Here is a 19,237-nt window from a genome sequence, read left to right as displayed (position 1 = left end):
GCTTGAAATTAGAAAGCACATAAATAAATGAATTACATTATTACACGACTCCAGTCTTCAATATCACATCAGATACTTCAGAAATCATTCTAATATGATGAACTGGTGCTTAAGATTATAAATAGTAACCAACCTTGATAACAAGGAAAACATCTTGGGAAGGGTAGGTGATTGAAAAGACGGCAGAGCGGGCCAGGGTGGAGATAGCAGCAGATGGGATGTGTGGTCGGAGCATGGCCTTCGTTTGCTCAGAGTTCAAGTCAAAGTAAAAGTTCTCTGATATCTGAGGATTAAGACAGGAAAATGATAGGATGCATTAATGTGTGTGAGAGTCTCTAGGAACAACTGTAATCTTTCTGTAATCGAAAACAGGTGACTACTACCATCTAGTGTTGGAATCAGTTAGCAATGTCATGTTTTCTCTACAAACAAATGTAAACTACATTTTATTTAACAGCAGAGGTGGGTAGAGTATCCAAAAACTAAAAGTACAAGTACTTATAGAAATATTTACTCAAAGTAAAAAAAGTAAACATTTGAATAGCTACTTGAGTAAGAGCTAACAAGTATCCAAAGAAAAAAATTCTCAAGTAGCAAGTTACTAGTAGTTTCTTCGGATCATACCTGCAGAGTTTTGCATTCAAATGCATTTAAAGGGGACCACTGACACAAATTGCGGGTTGGCAGGTTTTAATTTCATACTATGTGAACAATGGTTGCGTATTTAATGTATAAATTAAGGTATACATCCAAAAAAACTGTTAATGTCATACTTTGTAGTATTAATATTGTGTATTTAGCGTAATAATCTTTTATTCTCCTGATGTTCTTAAACTTCCTGTTATGACTCCAATTTGAGAAATCACTTCAGAATATTCAGTGTGTGCAGAAAACTGAACAAATAACTCAAACGGATTCGCAAACCAAATTAGACAGTTTTGCCAACTTACTTGCGCTTGGAATAAACTATGCATTTATTAACATGTAAATAAAGTAAGGAGAGGAACGTCGCCTAGCGTAGCAAAGTGAAAGTTCAGTTTTCATTAGAAATGTAATCGAGTTAAAGGGATACTCCACTTTTTTTTTTTTTTTGGAAATAGGCTCATTTTACAACTCCCTTTTAAACAGTTAGATAAAGTTAAACAGTTGGATTTTACCAATTTCGAATCCATTCGGCAGATTTTCTGATATTTAAAAGAATATCAGTAACCAGACAGTTTCTGGTCCCATTGACTTCCATTGTACATATACAAATTTTTCCAAAAAAAGTAAATGTAACAGAGTAAATGTACTTTGTTACTCCCCACCTCTGTTTAACAGTAAACTACTTAATAGTCATTATTTGGGCTGTACATTACACAAGGAATCATAACAGCTCACCCTTTTCTTTTCTTTGATATCATATAAGGCCAAACTTGCAAATATTGGCTCAATTTCAATCTCGAACCTTAAAAGTAAGAAGAGAAGCGTATCAGCAAAATCGTAATTGTAGTTGTAAGGTTAAATTTGAGTCCACAACGGCTGTTCCCCACTTACTTCAAGGACAAGCACTTGACAAGAAGCCTTTGACCGAAATGTTCTTTGGGAACATCAGGCACACAGTGGCGCTCAATAGGTTCTTCCTACATGAAGGAAGGGGAAAAGATTGCAAGAAATGAATTAATTAATCCAGAAAAGAATGAATATGAAATTTGTGTTTTTGGACTTGTGAGATTTAATCAATCAAAATGCCATACTCTACCTCATCCAAAGCGGGATGCAGTGCGAAGAGCTCTCGATGACGGTTTGACTTGCGCTGGTCCTCATTGTGGCGGTCGATCTCCTCGTTGGGTACTCGATCCAGAAGGTGGGCCAGCAGAGCATCAGGCTGAGAGTTCTTCAGATCAAAAATACTGCAAGCCCAGCTGCCCCGCGGGGTGTCATCAATTGACATGGACCTTCGCTTCAGATCATCCTGTAACATGCAAAATCACTGATTATATTCAGAGAATTTAGAGAGAAACTCTCAGCAGAGGGACACAGTGGAATTGTGCAAAGGTATTATTCTACTAGGTGGGCAAACAGTAGCAAAGACAGGTTTACCTGATCATCCTGATAGCTGCTGTGATCTGGCAACTCATCAGACTCAAAAACCTGCTTGGGTAAACCTCTCTGCCTCTCCTTCTGCTTATCCAAAGTGTTGGGGTTAAACGCTGTGCCCAACTTGTGATACCTGTGGATCCAAAATATCTTGATTATTACCTGTATGCTAATGAAATGATACATGGAATGATAAAATCCATGTAATTTGTTTTCAATCCTTTAAAAAAAATAACTAATCATATATATATATATATATATATATATATATATGTATATGAAGAGTTCATATGCAAAAGCCTCTAAATGCCATTTGAAATTTTCTTCTAAAATGACCATTTTTATCAAGCTTGTATATTTAAGTTCAGTAATTTCACTTAAATTACAATTAATCTTCATTGCCATTTAAGTGAAATTACTGAACTTAAATATACAAGCTTGATAAAAATGATCATTTTAGAAGAAAATTTCAAATGGCATTTAGAGGCTTTTGCATCTGAACTCTTCATATATATATATATATATATATAGGGTTTGTGTGTGTGTAACAATGACAAATTAAAAAATCCAATTTTATAATTATTCTTTTTTCATAACAAAATGTGAATATATAACTAATTTCTAATTAAAATTAGTCACGACTCAAATTGTAATGAGCAAGAAAACATTTTTATATTTATATTTTGTCAGTAAAGCTTCACACTTATCTTTTGCGATGAGTAGTTTGCATAATAATGTAAAAAATTCAGTTCAGTAGTGCTTTGTTAATGGATACAATTACAGAAATTCAGTCCACATAATTATGTGAAAGTTTGTAGGCTCAAGCTAAACTTCCAATCTCCTGAATGACAGTAATTACTTAACTTTTATACACATATAAAAAAGTATTCCCTTCTGCCTCTCAACAACATAATGCTGTTTTCTCTAGCACAATGACTCTCAATTAAAACAACTCAAACATGCATTTTAGTCTGGGAATCGCTGAAGCCTTGTGTGTGAAAGCAGGCATGTCTAGCTCACTAACCCTGGCTAACATTAAGAACATTGTATGATGTCAGTCAGGATAAGAGTTTAGGATTATCAATTAAGAATCACCAAAGCAACTTATTCACAGTAACTTATTAAAGGGATACTCCACTTTTTTTGGAAATAGGCTCATTTTACAACTCCCCCAGAGTTAAACAGTCGAGTTTTACCATTTTGAATGTATTGAGCCGATTTTCTGATTTTTAGAAGAATATCAGTAACCAGACAGTTTCTGGTCTCATTGACTTCTATAGTATACTTCCATTTTTTTTTCCTACTATGAAAGTCAATGAGACCAGAAACTGTCTGGTTACTGATATTCTTCTAAATAACAGAAAATCATCTGAATGGATTCGAAAATGGTAAAACCCAACTGTTAAACTCTGGGGGAGTTGTAAAATGAGCCTATTTCCGAAAAAAGTAAGGTATCCCTTTAAGGCCCTAAAATTTGGTTAAAAGTCCCAGTCTAATGTATCATAAAAGCATGTTGGGTTGTAAAAAATACTGCAGGCAAAATACACTTGAATTCCTTTTTTTCAATTATGAACAGGCCCACACAAAAATGATGCCTGCAGAAATCGACAGATAGTGTTGCAGATACTTCCGCATGATTAAAACATCCGTCAATCACAACGAGGCACCAAGAACATTACCCCATCAGCTCCATTGAACACATTTTCAATATTTAAATCCATGTAGTAGAATTATTCAGAGTGTCCTCCAAAAACATCAATGTAAAAAGGAAGCTAGGAACTAAACCGCTTGGGGGAGAGAAAAATGAAATCTAGTGAAGCTCATAAAATGTAGCACTTATAAATATCGTACTTGCGGTTAACGATGGCCCAGTCCTCAGTGTAAGACCGGATGCAGTCTCTGACGTGTGAATCATTCTCACTGTGAAATCATTTCAAATAGGAAGATAAACTTGTTAAATCAGTTAATGACAGTTATGAGTTTCACAACTCATACGTAACATAGAGAAAAATGTGGTTACCTGCTATTCATATAAAAAATATGAACAAATTCATTTAGAGGCATTTTAGGCCTAAATGACTATTGAAATATTCATAGCATGTGATTTTAAAACTGTTCACAATGACAATTCAAAATCACTTTTTTCATTGCGTACTTTCACATACTAATGTCTGCCTCAATTCTTCCAAACACACTCACCCCTCCTCAGGCACAGCCAGACCAAGAGTTCGGCACTCTCTTGGAGTGTAAAGCACTTCAATGTCATCTGGAGGAAATTCGATCAGATCTCTCAGAGGTCCTGACTCTATAATGGGAGGGTGTGTGATCAAATACTCTTCAAAATCCACTGGCTCTATTGCCTCTGTCAGAGGAATCTGTAGAGAGAAATTCAAAGAGGAAATAAAGAGAATGTGAGAAGAACTGTTGCCACTATCCACCAAGACAGACAGTCTCACTCTCACACTGAAGGGATAGTAGGGGTATATACTTTCTGAAGAGTCAATCTCTCAGATTTAACATAGAAAAGTATATTATCTTGGAAATGTTTTACTTACAGCATTGCTGGTGGCATTCCCACCCACACTGAGGTTTTTGAGAAGTTGAGGAGAGCCACCGTACTGACCAGCAATCTGCTTCCTGACCTCAGCTGCTACAGTCCTGGAGAACAACAAGAGAGCGTAGATGGTATTATAATACAAACCACAAAAAAGATTCCCATGACCTGACAGTCATCTCACATGCAAGATAAATCATAGAATGAAGGCTATGGAGAGTGGACTACACAATTACTATGTATGCATACTATTGTTCGAAGTTTGGGGTAGTAAGATAATAATACACAATATTTGTTTTGTTGTTGAAAGAAATTAATACTTTACTTCAGCAAGGATGCATTAAATTGATCAGAAGCGATAGTAAAGATGTGTATAATGTAACACGATTTAAGTTTCAAATGCTGCTTTTTTGAACTACTAGTCATGGAGCAATCTGGAAAAAACGCATCACTGTTTTCCACAAAAATAATAACACAGCTGTTTTCAATTGTTTTCAAAATTGAAAATAATAATAATAATAATAATAATAGGCTAATTTAGAAATGTTCATTGAGCACCAAATCAGCATATTATAATTAACTCAGAAAAATCGTGTGGCAATGGAGTAATAACTTTTTCATTACAGGAATACTACATTTCAATATTTTTAAAAATAGTTATTTGACTATGATATGAGAATATTTCACATTTTTAATAATTTTTTCTGTTTTTTTTATTATTATTATTAAATAAATGCATCCTTTGTGAACATAAGAGACTTCTTTTTGAAACATTAAAAGATCTTACCAATCCCAGATATGTTTTCGAAAGAAAGTGTAAAACACAACAGTTGTCGCATGACCTTGCTAGGTTTGCATGTTTAATTCAATGCCATCATCACCTTGTAAACAAATATGGTTATTTTGCATTTTTATATAAGACTAAAGTGTCTTTCTTAAAATGTGACCCAACAAATTATATTCATGATAAATCTTACTGACTTGTCCATCCCACTGGAAATCAAGCACACAGCATTATAAAAAACAGCACTCAATACAGTACAGTAAAACACCATCCATGTATTCCAGTAACCGGTGTACAGTATGCAAATTGCTTCCTGCTTAAATGAAACAAGTAGTTATGCCATTCCAAACAGCCATCTTTTATGGTCTTGCCTCAGGCTTTTGTAAATAACAACAATATATGATAAATTAAATAACAAATACAGCATATAGGGCTCAGTATTTTACATGTTTATCTAACAAAATATCCTTTAAGATGACCATGTACAATCAGGCAGGAGGAACAGTCAAAAAAGACACAAAAGCATACTACTAATGGATATTTAATGGGACTCGGCTTGGCAAGTTCACATCAATTTTTTTTAAAATAAATAATATATATATATATATATATATATATCCACACAGACACACTCAAGTGCCTGTTGCTTATGTCTGCCAACAGCTTATTGCCAAAGGTAAATTGCATTACTATTGAGTATAACATACGTTTCATTGTATTACTTTTTTTTTTTACTTTTAGATTTCACAGACTGAATTATAGCTAGCTGAATTATATTTCTGCAGTAAGAGTCAAATTGGCAGTATTATTTTTCAGAATGTCTTTGTAGTGCATCAATATTACTAATCAGAATCCTCTTCTACTACGTGTAGGGATGACGTACATACACCAAAACAAAAACTCTGCCTCAGTTGCTTCTGGAGGGACCTTTATTTAGGCTGGACATTCCTGAAGAGGGAACATATGATTAGCCCACAGATGTTTTGTTTACCGAGGACCGGGCTAAGCATGAATTTCGGTGCATTTCACACACCTCTGAAAAAGTCTTAACAGAGTCATGAGAAACCGTTTCAGTGACTTACGAGAAAAGCTTTCAGATCCAATTAGCACTGCATTCAATAAAAATAAAATGGAAAAAAGGGGGAAATCCACAATGTTCAGAGTTTTCACTTTTGTTTTGACTGTGAAAAAATTTGAAATACATTGAATTTTCTGAGACTTTATATTATATATACTATCGGTAATAATAATAAAACATCTACTGACTTATTCCTCAATGAATAAAACAAAATAGTTTTTGATCATATCAATAAACATGTATTTCTATGTAGTTAGTAAGAACTAACGATTGGAATAAGGGTGCCAACGAGTCTATATTGAATGATCTTATCACATTACACGTCACTGAGAAAAAAACAACATTTTTAAGCATCTGGGATATGCCATGTAAAAAACACCGGGGAGATAGGTCCCTTCCTTTTTAGATCCATGAGCTCTAATCTGTGACTTATCATCACAAAAAAAAATCTCAATTGAAAAATTATGTCTAAAGTCAATGATGAGACTTAATTATATTCTATTACAATAACCCAGGGACCCTGGCCTGCTCCATAACGTACAGGCCACTAGCCAAAATCTTGCAGATTTCATTTAAGCATCAATCACAGTGTCATTACAGGGCTAAGTAACTGATTAAATTTAATCATACATTGTATTTCAGGTTATTTTAGATCTTATTCTGAAATTGCCTTTATGACCACTACATCATGCAATCTGACCACTTGTCAGTTGAAGTTGATATTCTCTGATACAAGATAAATGGCTATGCATTATTATTACTCTTACTACTCATAATATGCATAATTATGATCTCTTGCCGTAAAGTCATTGTTTACATTATTTTCAATAAACATTCTTTTTGATTTAATGAATCATATTCTTGAAATCAAAATCGTAGTGAACTGTACATTTACAATATTGACTGCTGCCGTAATATATTTCATGTATTGCATACTGACAGCATAACATCTCATGATCCTATCGATGTGTCAGTATGTCAAGCCATCGTCTCACAAAACCCAAACACTGCATCCCATTGATCCACTCCAAGTCTGCATCGTGAATTCCCTAATACTCAACAAAAGGCGCATTTGTGGATTTTATACACCCAGCGATGAAGACTGATTTTAATGCACAGAAGCACAAAGGCATCATACTACTGTCTTGCAGCTTAGGGTGGGTCACTCGGGCATCTCTATGGCTGTGACTCAAAAACTAGAGAGCTGTCTACATAGCAGCATTCCAGACGAGCTTATCCGTCTCAGACGTGTAGGCTGGGTAGGGAGCTCACTAGGTTTTAAAACACAGCCTATAAATCAGGGTCTGATCCAGCTAACTCAACGCCTAGGCCTTATTTGGAAAAGACTGGCACACTCGCCAACTGCATCAAGCAGAATACAAAGAATGGTCGCACGGCTCGGGGAGAACATATATATATATAAACAGAAGATGCGTTAGATATCCTTACCTGCTGATTTTTTGGGCAAAGGCGCGGCGCTCAGCCATGACTGTAGCCGCTGAGTGCTCGAGTAACTCCACTCCAGCGCTCCCAGCCGCGATATTCCTTCCCCACCCGTACCCGAATTCCGTTAAGCCCCACCCCCTGACTCCCCAAAGACGTCTGTGATTGGACAGTTGCAAAGTCACTCACAAAACCGTAGTAACCATAATAAACAGTGAGAGTAGCTCAGGGGCAGGAAAACGCACAAGGAGAAGAACGTACCGTAAAACTGGACAAACAAGCGCAGATATTTTACAGATTAAATGAAATTATTATTATCATTGTTGTTGTTTTTTTTTGTCTATTTGTTTTTTAGATTTTTCTTTAGCAGCATGACATTTTATAGGGAATTAACAGAGCAGTCTTTTGGGATCGTGGGGCTGGAGTCCTCCTATGATTCATATCCTGTGCCTACAATAGAGGGCTCTTTTACAGGAAGCTATCAATGTTTAAAAAGTGTGAAATACATCCGTTTCCACATCCACGGATAGTGCAATCTGTAGTCAATGACATCTTTATTTGTGTATAACCACATCGTTTTTTTTTTTTGTTTTTGTTTTTTTTTTTGTAATATTCATGCTTAATTTTGAGCATTCGATAACTAATTGCAAAGAGAAATAGGCTATGTTAGCTTGAAGAAAAGAAAGCTTAGAGAAAAGATAGGCCTACTTATTTCATTTGATAATTAAAAAAGTAGATTTCAGCCCTTAACAAGCAAGAGTGGAAAATAATCAGCGAAAAATAATTTAATGTCAATTTTTATTTACTACATCTCCACTAAAGTAAAGCATATCCAAATGAGTTTTTGATATGATATGGTATTTTGGATGTCTCTCCCATGAATAAGTTATTAAGGTATTTTTTTAAAAAAGTGATCCATATCATGTGATATCGTCCGATTCGTGAAGGAAAATCCAACCGTTTACAAAACCCATCTAAACGATTATTCGTTTACGCAGTACTGAACAAAGTATTTGTAACGTTATTACAAAATATTGTTCACTACGTTTTATCAATAAACACATAGCCTAATTAGTTGCTGTTAATATTGTAACTGGTAGCTATCAAATAACTAGTGGGTCTAACCGGAGCTAAATTATGCTAATAACACTTTCACTAACCTAATCCCTAACATGAAATTGTAAACCCGTAATAAGCACCATGTATCTCCAAAGGTTATTAACTTTTTTTTAAAAAAAACAAAAAAAAAACGAGTGGTTCAAAAGAACCGGTTGGAAATGAGTCAGACATCCACTAATCCAAGCCATGTAATTTAGAGGTATGCTCTGCAATAATCCAGACGACCCCATGAATGTGCCAGTCTGCCAGACAGACCATGGTGGTGCCAGACCATAAAAAAGAAGGGAGAATTTCTTGAAATACCGCGAGACCCAACGAGAATAGCCACTTCCTCAAAATGTAAACAGAAGTGAGCAGTTGCACACAGTGAGTTCTTCTGTATAACAAGACATGTGAGCAAGTGTCTTTTTATATATTTAATTGTTTATTTTACAATCCGTTCGCATTTGTATTTATTGTAGACAACGTCGTAACGTTTTGAAGTGTAACGCTACGCTCACTTATTAATTAGCATACTAGCCTCTTTTCTGTGCTGCAATTGTGTTAATACGGTCGTATTCTGATGATTATTATATTTTCTATGCAACTTTATTATGGAAATGTGATCTGTGTGAGTAAATGAGTTAAATGACATCTTTCCAATACGACATAACTTGTTTTGGTTATACTGAAAACTTTTAATAGAAACTCCATCGTATGTGCTGTGATGGGTTCTGCTCCGTGGCTAATATTAAAATGGAGACTAAAGAGGCCGACGAGGTGGAGAAACTGAAGTCCAAGTTTATGTCAGCATGGAACAATGTGAAGTACAGTATGTATTGACAGATCTCACTGGGATGTTAATTGCAGTCAAGTGACATATCTGTGCACGTGACTAATCTTGTATTTACTTTAACCCTTCAAGGTTGGGCTCTCAAATCAAAAACTGCCTTCAGCCGTAATTCTCCTGTTTTCTTGTTGGGGAAATGTTACCACTTCAAGGCTGTGGGTAAGATGTTTTATACAGAACATTTACACCAATTTCTTATTCTGTCATGCTTCACATTCTATTTTTATTTAAAGGGATCATGAATATCTAATTTTCTTTAATGTAGGTCATATTGTCCTGTAAAAACCTCTCAGAACTTAACTTCCTCAGTAGTCCAATAAGTTTGTTTTTTTTAGTTTTTTTATTGAAACCATATTATGATGTAATAAAATGATGGCTCTAATTTCTCACACCGATACAACGGGTGTGAATGTTTGAATGAATGTTTGTTCTAACTGTTGCCCTTCAGATGATGAAAGTCCTACTGAGAGTTGTTCTGCTGAGGCTTTAGATGTCGATGTTGTCACAGGCAATGTTGATGGATTTCGAAGGGATTTCACCTCACGAGTTTGGCTGACCTATCGAGAAGTGTTTCCCGCCCTTCCAGGCTCCACCCTTACTTCAGACTGTGGGTGGGGTTGTACAATTCGGGCAGGGCAGATGATATTGGCCCAGGCTCTCATGCTTCACATCTTGGGTAGAGGTAAGATCAGCTGGAGAGAGAATCGGTTATGATGATGATGATGATGATGATGATGATGATGATGATGATGCGTAATGAGTAGATGCATTCAGCATCTGCCCACTTTTCTATTATATATACCCTCACCTAAAGGATTATTTGGAACACCATAATACTGTGTCGTGGCATTTAAACAAATACTGTGCCGTGGCATTTAAACAATGTCCAATTGTCACTAAGGGGCCTAAAGTGTGCCAAGAAAACATCCCCCACACCATTACACCACCACCACCAGCCTGCACAGTGGTAACAAGGCATGATGGATCCATGTTCTCATTCTGTTTACGCCAAATTCTGAATCTACCATCTGAACAGAAATCAAGACTGGCTACATTTTCCAGTCCAACTGTCCAATTTTAGTTCTTTTTCCTATTTGTAGTGGAGATTAGTGGTGCTCGGTGGGGTCTTCGGCTGTTGTAGCCCATCGGCCTCAAGGTTGTTCGTGTTGTGGCTTCACAGATGCTTTGCTGCATACCTCGGTTATAACGCGAGTGGTTATTTCAGTCAAAGTTGCTCATCTATCAGCTTGAATCAGTCGGCCCATTCTCCTCTGAACTCTAGCATCAACAAGGCATTTTCGTCCACACGACTGCCACATACGGGATGTTTTTTCCCTTTTCACACCATTCTTTGTAAACCCTAGAAATGGTTGTGCGTGAAAATCCCAGTAACTGAACAGATTGTGAAATAGACCGGCCCGTCTGGCACCAACAACCATACCACGCACAAAATTGCTTAAATCATCTTTCTTTCCCATTCTGACATTCAGTTTGGAGTTCAGGAGATTGTCTTGACCAGGACCACACCCCTAAATGCATTGAACCAACTGCCATGTGATTGTTTGATTAAATAATTGCATTAATGAGAAACTGAACAGATGTTTCTAATAATCCTTTAGGTGAGTGTACACTTTCGTTCAAAAGTTTGGGATCGTTAAGTTTCATATTTTTAAAAGAAGTCTCTCATGATCCCCAAGGCTGCATTTATTTGATTAAAAATACAAAAAAAAATGTGCAAAGCTGAATTTTCATCATCATTGCTCCAGTCTTCAGAGTCACATGATCCTTCAGAAATTATTCTAATATGATGATTTGCTGCGTTTAATATTATTAGTTAAAACAGTTTTGTAAAAAAAAATCAAGATTCTTTGACGAATAGAAAGTTCAAAAGAACAGTATTTATCTGAAATTGAATGTTATATATAATAATGTGTGCATATATATATATATATATAAGAAGTGTTGAAAACAAATTGTACACAACTGTTTAAGACTGATAATAATAATGAATGTTTTTTTTTACTGTTTTTGTATTTTGAATTAAATAAATACAGCCTTGGTGAGCATAAAAGACTTCTTTCAAAAATGAGAGAGAGAGAGCTCACGAAAAATGTTCTGGTGTGAAATATAATTAGACAAAGCTTTTCTCATTTACATAATGAAATTCTTATTAAAAAAGTATTTTAGAGGTTGGGGTTGAGGTATTTCAGTGCCAGAGGTTTTCACTAAAGAATGAGTTCTCAAATGATTAACAGAGGGCAGTTTTGTGTAATATGTTGAACAGGCCACGGCATTTATCAGTTTAATACCTTCATTCAAAAAACAACATTGAAGCGTCATCCAGAGCCCACGCCTATAATGAAATATGTCATTATAGAAATATCTGTCTATAAAGACTCTAACGGCTAATAAAATATACTTATTGGCCAATTACAGGCCTTGACACTTAGCAAGGTCATTACCTAATGGCCCCACTGCCAGGTCCGGCACCTTTATGACCCTCAGCACTTCAGACACCCACTCTGTTTGTGAGGATAAAATGTAGTAAAAGTGAAATACTGACTACATTGAATATCATAATTGGACTTTTGTTCTAGCCCAAGCCCTACTGTCCATTTAAAAGTCAAATTTATGTCTGTCACATTTGAAAAAATCTAGGACAAACTTTCAGGAGTTCTGAAAGACCTTTGCTTCATTGTTTCTTAATGCAACGTATATGGATATAACTTATGAGGTAGTTAACAAAATAAAAATTAGTATTAAGAGAATGGCATATTATTAACAACTGATGTTGAAAAGTAAATGCAAATCAAGCTCTGCAAAAGTATTTACTTTCTGCATCCTTAAAAAACACAAAAGTATTTTTCTCTTTTTTTTTTTAAATTTTTTCAAATAATTTTTTCTGTCACCAGACTGGACCTGGTCCGAAGCACTGACCTTGGAGCCGCTGGATGCAGAGACATGGACCAGCAGTGCTGCACGGAGACTGGTGGCCACATTAGAGGCCTCCATTCAGGGAGAAAGAGTACAGGTCACCCTGCCTCTCTGTCCTGCTCAAGGAGGGGCTGAGGAGGCCGACTCATACCTACAAGAGGCATATCATCGCACCATTGTGTCCTGGTTTGGGGACGGACCATCAGCCCAGCTGGGCATCCACAGACTAGTGCAGCTAGGAATGACTTCTGGAAAACAGGCTGGAGATTGGTACGGCCCAGCAGTGGTGGCACACATACTCAGGTAAAGAGTCCACAATACATACATGTTTTTATAGTTTTTAAGTCACCCATTCCTCATTATAATGTTCAGGATGTCAAATATATCTCACCTTGTCACTCTTTCTTCCTATACATCCCCTAGAAAAGCTGTGGATGAGGCAGCAGATGCAATGCTGAAAGGGATAAGTGTTTATGTAGCACAGGACTGCACTGGTATGGAACATTTCGATCTAAAATCTTTCACAGAAAAAGGGCAAATGTGATTAATAGAAGACTTCTGACATTTAAAACCACTAGTGAAATTGCTTATACTTTGTCTTTTTATTTATTATAAATATTAATTAAAAATAAATATTTTATAAGCAAAAAGTCCATCACAGTTTCAACAAAAAATATTATACAACCATTTTCAGCTCTGATAATAGTAAGAAATGTTTCTTGAGCAGCAAATCAACATATTAGAATGATTTCTAAAGGATCATGTGACACTGATGACTGCTATAATGACTGCTGAAAAGTCTTTGCCCTTACGGGAATGAATAACATTTTAAAATAGTTTAGAAAATAATCCATTAATTCTTTTCAATTGTAATATTGCACAATATTACTGTTTTTTTATTGTATTTTTGATCAAATAAATGCAGTCTTAATAGTAATAGTAGAATAGTAGTGTGTGTGTGTGTGTGTGTGTATATATAATATAAATCAACATACCCGCAGACATAATACAATTGTAGCTGAATTGTATATTGTGAGAGTACAAGTACAATTAGGTCACTTTCACTCTTGATTTGGTTCGCTGGTGTGTACCCGAGTTTGGAAAACTGCGTTCACATCATCCAAACGAACCAAAGTCTGTTGTCAATCGAACCCGGGTGCGCACCAAAAGTGCTAGTGTGAAAGCAGAAAGCACCCTTAGATTCAGTAATGGCTATATTTTTCCCACTTCACATGTAAGGTACCTGTTTTTTGACCTCTGTTGTTGATTGTTTGCAGTGTACAGTGCTGATGTTATTGATAGCCATTCAGCGCGGACAAGCAGCCACTGTGATCCTCAGGGACTCAATACTGGAGCTGTCCCTGATAGTAGAGCTGTCATCATCCTCATTCCTGTGAGATTGGGTGGAGAGAAGATCAACCCAGAATACTTAAGCTTTGTCAAGGTGAGGCTTTGGTATGGAAGCTTGTTTCCACCACAGAATAAAACATTTTAAAAGATAATTGCAACTTTTTATCTCGCAATTGCAAGTTTATATCTTGCCATTTACATCTTTTCTCCGAATTGTAAATTATAAACTTGCAAATACGAGTTCTAAAGTCCAATTCTAAGGAAAAAAAGACTATTATATCTCACAATTATGACTTCATAACATGCAATTGCGACTTTATATCATGCAATTCTGACTTAAAATCTTCCAATTGTGTATTATAAAGTCAGAATTGCGAGATCTAAACATGCAATTCTGAGAAAAAATGAGTTTAGTTTCTGCAATTGTAGGTTTACATCTTGCAATTCTGACTTCATAACACACAATGGCAAATTTATGTCACAATTCTGAGTTTATATCTCGCAATTGACATCTTTTCTCCGAATTGTAACATATAAACTTGCAAATGCGAATTATAAAGTCCAATTCTAAGGAAAAAAGACTTCACAATTCTGACTTTATAACATGCAATTGCAACTTTATATCATGCAATTCTGCAAAGTCAGAATTGCGAGATCTAAACATGCAATTCTGAGAAAAAATTAGTTTAGTTCCTGCAATTGCAAGTTTACATCTCGCAATTCTGACTTTATAACACACAATGGCAAATTTATGTCGCTATTCCAAATTTACATCTCGCAATTGACATCTTTTCTCAGAATTGTAAAATATAAACTTGCAAATGCGAATTATAAAGTCCAATTCTAAGGAAAAAAGACTAATATATCTCACAATTCTGACCTTATAACATGCAATTGGAACTTTATATCATGCAATTCTGATATATCTTCCAATTGTGTATAATTAAGTCAGAATTGCAAGATCTAAACATGCAATTCTGAGAAAAAATGAGTTTAGTTCCTGCAATTGCAAGTTTACATCTCGCAATTCTGACTTTATAACACACAATGGCAAATTTATGTCGCAATTCCGAGTTTATATCTCGCGATTGACATCTTTTCTCCGAATTGTAAAATATAAACTTGCAAATGCGAATTATGAAGTCCAATTCTAAGGGAAAAAGACTAATATATCTCACAATTCTGACTTTATAACACACGATTGCTACTTTATATCTCCCAATTGTGTTATAAAGTTAGAATTGCAAGATCTAAACATACAATTCTGAGAAAAGAAAAAAAACCGTTAGAATTGAGATTAGTTCCTGCAATTGCAAGTTTATATCTCAAATCAATTTAATGAGATAAAAAAAAGTCAGACTTACGAGATTTAAGTCGCGATTACCTTTTTTAATTTGTATTCTGTAGCGGAAACGAGCTTCTATACTTTGGAGATCACCCTTTTGTACAAATAAAAACTAGATCATACAATGACAAAAAAAGAGAAATCATTGTTAAAGATGTGGCTATCAACTTACAATACAGTGATCTTAACTGTGCTCTTTTTCTTTCCTCCTCAGAGCATATTAAGCTTAGAGTACTGTATCGGCATCATTGGAGGAAAGCCAAAGCAGGCCTACTATTTTGTTGGATTTCAAGGTTAGTTTTTTATTCACAAGTCATTGTGCACACTCTTCAAGCATGCTAAGAGAAGGCCAGCGGCATCAGAGAAGCTTTTTATTTTTTTCCCGAACCCATCAAAAATACTACACCATTTATCATGTGAGGCAATCTGAAATAGCAGGCTCTCTCCACTTACATAAGTAGCTTGCATAGATTTCAGAGCTACCCAGAGTAGCCCACTCTCCATCACCTTCAGTAGCCAGTGGAAACCTTCAGTTGGACATGTTGGTAGTCAATATTTACCCATTTACATTTTAGCAATTTGAAACACACTCGGCGATGATGTCTAAATGACAAGCAATACATTCTCCCTGCCAGGCCCAGTCCGTCGTCTGCATTTATCATATGCAAATGACGTATTATAATTGCATGTTTGTAAAAGTAATTTCTCCCCACCAAAATTAAATGACAGCCCCCTTTGCTGCATAAAGAATGTGCTTGTACAACCAGATTCGATTATGCGGCGTTTAATCCAACCGAGTTTAGGAGGAACCAAAAAAAATTCTCGTATTTGATTGTTCGAAGCCCAACTGGGGTGGGTGACTTTGAGCTGCTCTGCATAGAAATTGGGCAAGGATGGGCATTATAATAATCACTGTGTTTTTTGAATAACTTGTCTTTTGTTTTGTCCTTGCAGATGACAGCTTGATTTACATGGATCCTCATTACTGTCAGTCTTTTGTGGATGTCAGCACAAGCGATTTCCCTCTGCAGGTAATGTGGAATTACAAAAAGCTGACCGCCGCACAGTGATGTGAATTTAATAGTTTCTGTACTTAAGGGTATGAATCTGAAAGTAGACCTCCACACTCAATTACGAACGCTCGAGATTTACATTGTTCTGGTCTTTGTATCAGCTCCAACATTTTATATAGCTCCAACGATGCATCATAACTTATTTTTACGCTTTTTGAATGCTGTAGAAAGTGGCCTGGCGAAAAAGAGAAATATTGGGCCATACTTTTTACTCGGCTGTCTAAGCCTTTCAGATCTCCGGCAGAATTCAACATTTGTCAAAAAGTCGAATTTTTTTATTTCTGCAATCTGATTGTTTCGCCTGAACACGCATCCATCATTTGGAATCGCAGGATCGAACAGTTTAACACACCTATTGCGCTGTAGATGGTTATTACAGACGGAAATGTATATAATTCTTTAGTTGTGCGTATGGATTACTGTGATTTCACAAACATGGAAAACAAATTGCTGCTTTTGACTCATCTTTTTTCTTCTTTAAAGTCCTTTCATTGCCCATCACCAAAGAAAATGCCTTTCAGTAAAATGGACCCGAGCTGTACCATTGGATTCTACTCAAAAAATGTCGAACACTATGAAAGAATTTTCAACGAACTTTCAAAGGTGGGTAAACCTTTCAATAACATTTGTTTATGTTTTAATTGAATATTGAAGAACAATATCCATATTTTTTAGATGATAAATGGCATGTTAATTTTAATTTTAAAATGTTGTATGTCTAAATTCACAAACTGTCCAAGAAAAAAACAGAAAAATATTTAGAAAAGCAGCTATTTGAGTTTCCGTCAGCAGGTGGCAGCATTTAACTAGGTAATTTGAAACTGTGAAACTATTGGCGCTGCTCCCATCAGAGACTACTGTTAGGGGCAAATGTTGTGTTATTTTATACATTTTGGGTTGATAAACAGTGTTTGTTAATTTGCTAGATATTGGAGCCCTCGTCGAAAGAGAAGTACCCTGCATTCACCTTTATGAAGGGACACTGGAAGGATTATGAACTTTCGATGGCTGCAGAAAAGCGAGAATGGCCTTTCATCAGGGACTCAAGAAAAGCAGGGACAACATCAGGAGACTTTGTGCTGCTCTGAGAGAACCCTTCAAGCCTCTAACCAAGAGCCAAGTGATGCACCACAAATCAGGGCTGTATTAACATGACACTGGGCCTAAACTATAGAACCCTCAGAAAAAGCCATTTAACAAAGAGACCAATCAGTGCATTCACTAGCTTCACAGAGTTGGCCATTTAACTGAACCCATACTGATGTCAATAATTCTGCGCAGTTTAATCCAGAGATGGTGATCATAGTCTGGGATGTTTCATGCACATGGGCCATCCACATTTGTTTTGATTGCAATTTTATTTACTAACTAAACCAGGAAACATTTCAGTGTGTGCTCGGGTACATGCAATGGACATGCGTGGTTAATACATATATTTTTTTTAACAAGAATGTATTTTTTTCTCAATAGAATCATGTTATAATTAATTTGTTTTTTAAAACAATGACTCAAAACACCTATCTAGTGTACTTTTTTGAAAGATTTACATTATATGGTGATTTAACTTCACAAAACTTAGTTTTATGTTATATTAACTGGAAGAATAATGTGCCTTTACAAGTAAGTAGAAAACACTGTATGACGTATAACTACATATAGTGTTAGCTAGATTAAAAAAAGCCCTTTCTGCTGCCAGCGTTTTTAGAAATCTTAGTCGTAGTGCATTGATATGCAAGGAAACTGTGCTTAATATAAGATTAATTAATGTCAATTAACAACAATACAGTAGCCAATATGAAAAAAACATTATTTCAGCGCTACAAAAATCTTTGGGAGCTCACTGTGTTATTTTTTACGGTGTAATGGGTGAGTCAAGTTTATTTTCTTGGTGATGTATCATTTTAACAAAATTGTAAATTTGATGATACTGATCTGCCATGAATAGCTTTAATTTTTGTTTGAACCAAAGCACTTGGCATTGAACAAAATTGTAACACTAGCTCTAATACAATGTTGATATATTATAGGTAACTGGCATCATTTTTTTTTTCTTTTATTTATTCAAACATATTAAATCCACCATTTGTCAATTTTAAGAGTTGTGTAAATTGTAGTTAATAATTTGAACAAAATAATTTTTTGTAACACCATACTTTGATTGCCAAAATCATTTTGCACAATGAACGTTTCAGTTTTATAATTGTTGGTTTCAAAAATGAAAAATAAATCTAATATGGTTAAAAAATCAAAACGTGTTTCTGCAATCTGTAATTACCTACACGATTTATTTTAAGTGGTTCAACTTTCGTTCTTTGTTATTGAGCTATTTTTTTAGTCTATTATTAATTAATCTTCTCAACAAACACTCCAAATGACCCGCACTTACTAACTCCTTTTCATAACCCATTCGTGGAACAGATCTGTATGGTGATCTATTCATCATCCTTGTGTTGGACTCAGTGTTGCCATGGTTAATTCTTCTGTTTCTTTTCCGTTTGAGCAATGCTTTGCTATTTTCATGTAAAATACAAATTCTTATATTAATAAGGTCATGGCCCATAGGGTCTGGTTGGGGGAACAATCCGTGGAACCAAGCAAGCAGAATAAGTCACTGCCTGTCTCACCACTACATGTTGTGAAGACGGAAGC

General features: G+C 35.6%; 2 protein-coding genes across 11 annotated transcripts in view; one reads left to right on the top strand and one right to left on the bottom strand.

Annotated features, from left to right (window-relative positions):
• dock7 (dedicator of cytokinesis 7) overlaps positions 1-8,073 on the bottom strand; it is a 48,783-nt gene extending 40,710 nt beyond the window's left edge. For 7 of the 8 annotated variants that reach the window (XM_089134217.1, XM_089134211.1, XM_089134212.1 and 4 more), the window contains exons 1-9: positions 7,945-8,049; positions 4,635-4,737; positions 4,279-4,454; positions 3,931-3,999; positions 2,083-2,212; positions 1,742-1,954; positions 1,537-1,622; positions 1,381-1,447; positions 134-283 (exon numbers count right to left, since the gene is read on the bottom strand). In XM_089134217.1, the coding sequence (XP_088990343.1) occupies positions 134-283; positions 1,381-1,447; positions 1,537-1,622; positions 1,742-1,954; positions 2,083-2,212; positions 3,931-3,999; positions 4,279-4,454; positions 4,635-4,737; positions 7,945-7,982 (1,032 nt within the window). In that variant the 5' untranslated portion in view covers positions 7,983-8,049. Of the gene's footprint in view, positions 1-133; positions 284-1,380; positions 1,448-1,536; positions 1,623-1,741; positions 1,955-2,082; positions 2,213-3,930; positions 4,000-4,278; positions 4,455-4,634; positions 4,738-7,944 lie in introns of all 8 variants that reach the window. The other variant, XM_089134216.1, reaches the window with a different exon arrangement.
• A 1,234-nt stretch (positions 8,074-9,307) lies between these two features.
• atg4c (autophagy related 4C, cysteine peptidase) lies at positions 9,308-18,839 on the top strand. Of its 3 annotated transcripts, none has more exons than XM_039691657.2 (11): positions 9,308-9,449; positions 9,742-9,868; positions 9,962-10,045; positions 10,395-10,568; positions 12,799-13,123; positions 13,244-13,314; positions 14,098-14,264; positions 15,730-15,808; positions 16,470-16,546; positions 17,072-17,191; positions 17,515-18,839. In XM_039691657.2, exons 2-11 carry the CDS (start codon positions 9,754-9,756, stop codon positions 17,674-17,676), a joined length of 1,374 nt encoding a protein of 457 aa, XP_039547591.2. In that variant the 5' UTR covers positions 9,308-9,449; positions 9,742-9,753; the 3' UTR covers positions 17,677-18,839. The 3 variants fall into 3 exon arrangements, with proteins under 3 accessions (XP_039547591.2, XP_039547589.2, XP_039547590.2); XM_039691655.2 differs by having other exon boundaries at positions 10,335-10,568; XM_039691656.2 differs by having other exon boundaries at positions 9,341-9,421; positions 10,335-10,568.
• The last annotated feature ends 398 nt before the right edge of the window (positions 18,840-19,237 follow it).

The sequence above is a fragment of the Pimephales promelas genome, chromosome 8, assembly GCF_988280905.1.
Source record: "Pimephales promelas chromosome 8, fPimPro1.hap1.1, whole genome shotgun sequence".
NCBI lineage: Eukaryota > Metazoa > Chordata > Actinopteri > Cypriniformes > Leuciscidae > Pimephales > Pimephales promelas.
This window is presented reverse-complemented; position numbering and strand designations above follow the sequence as displayed.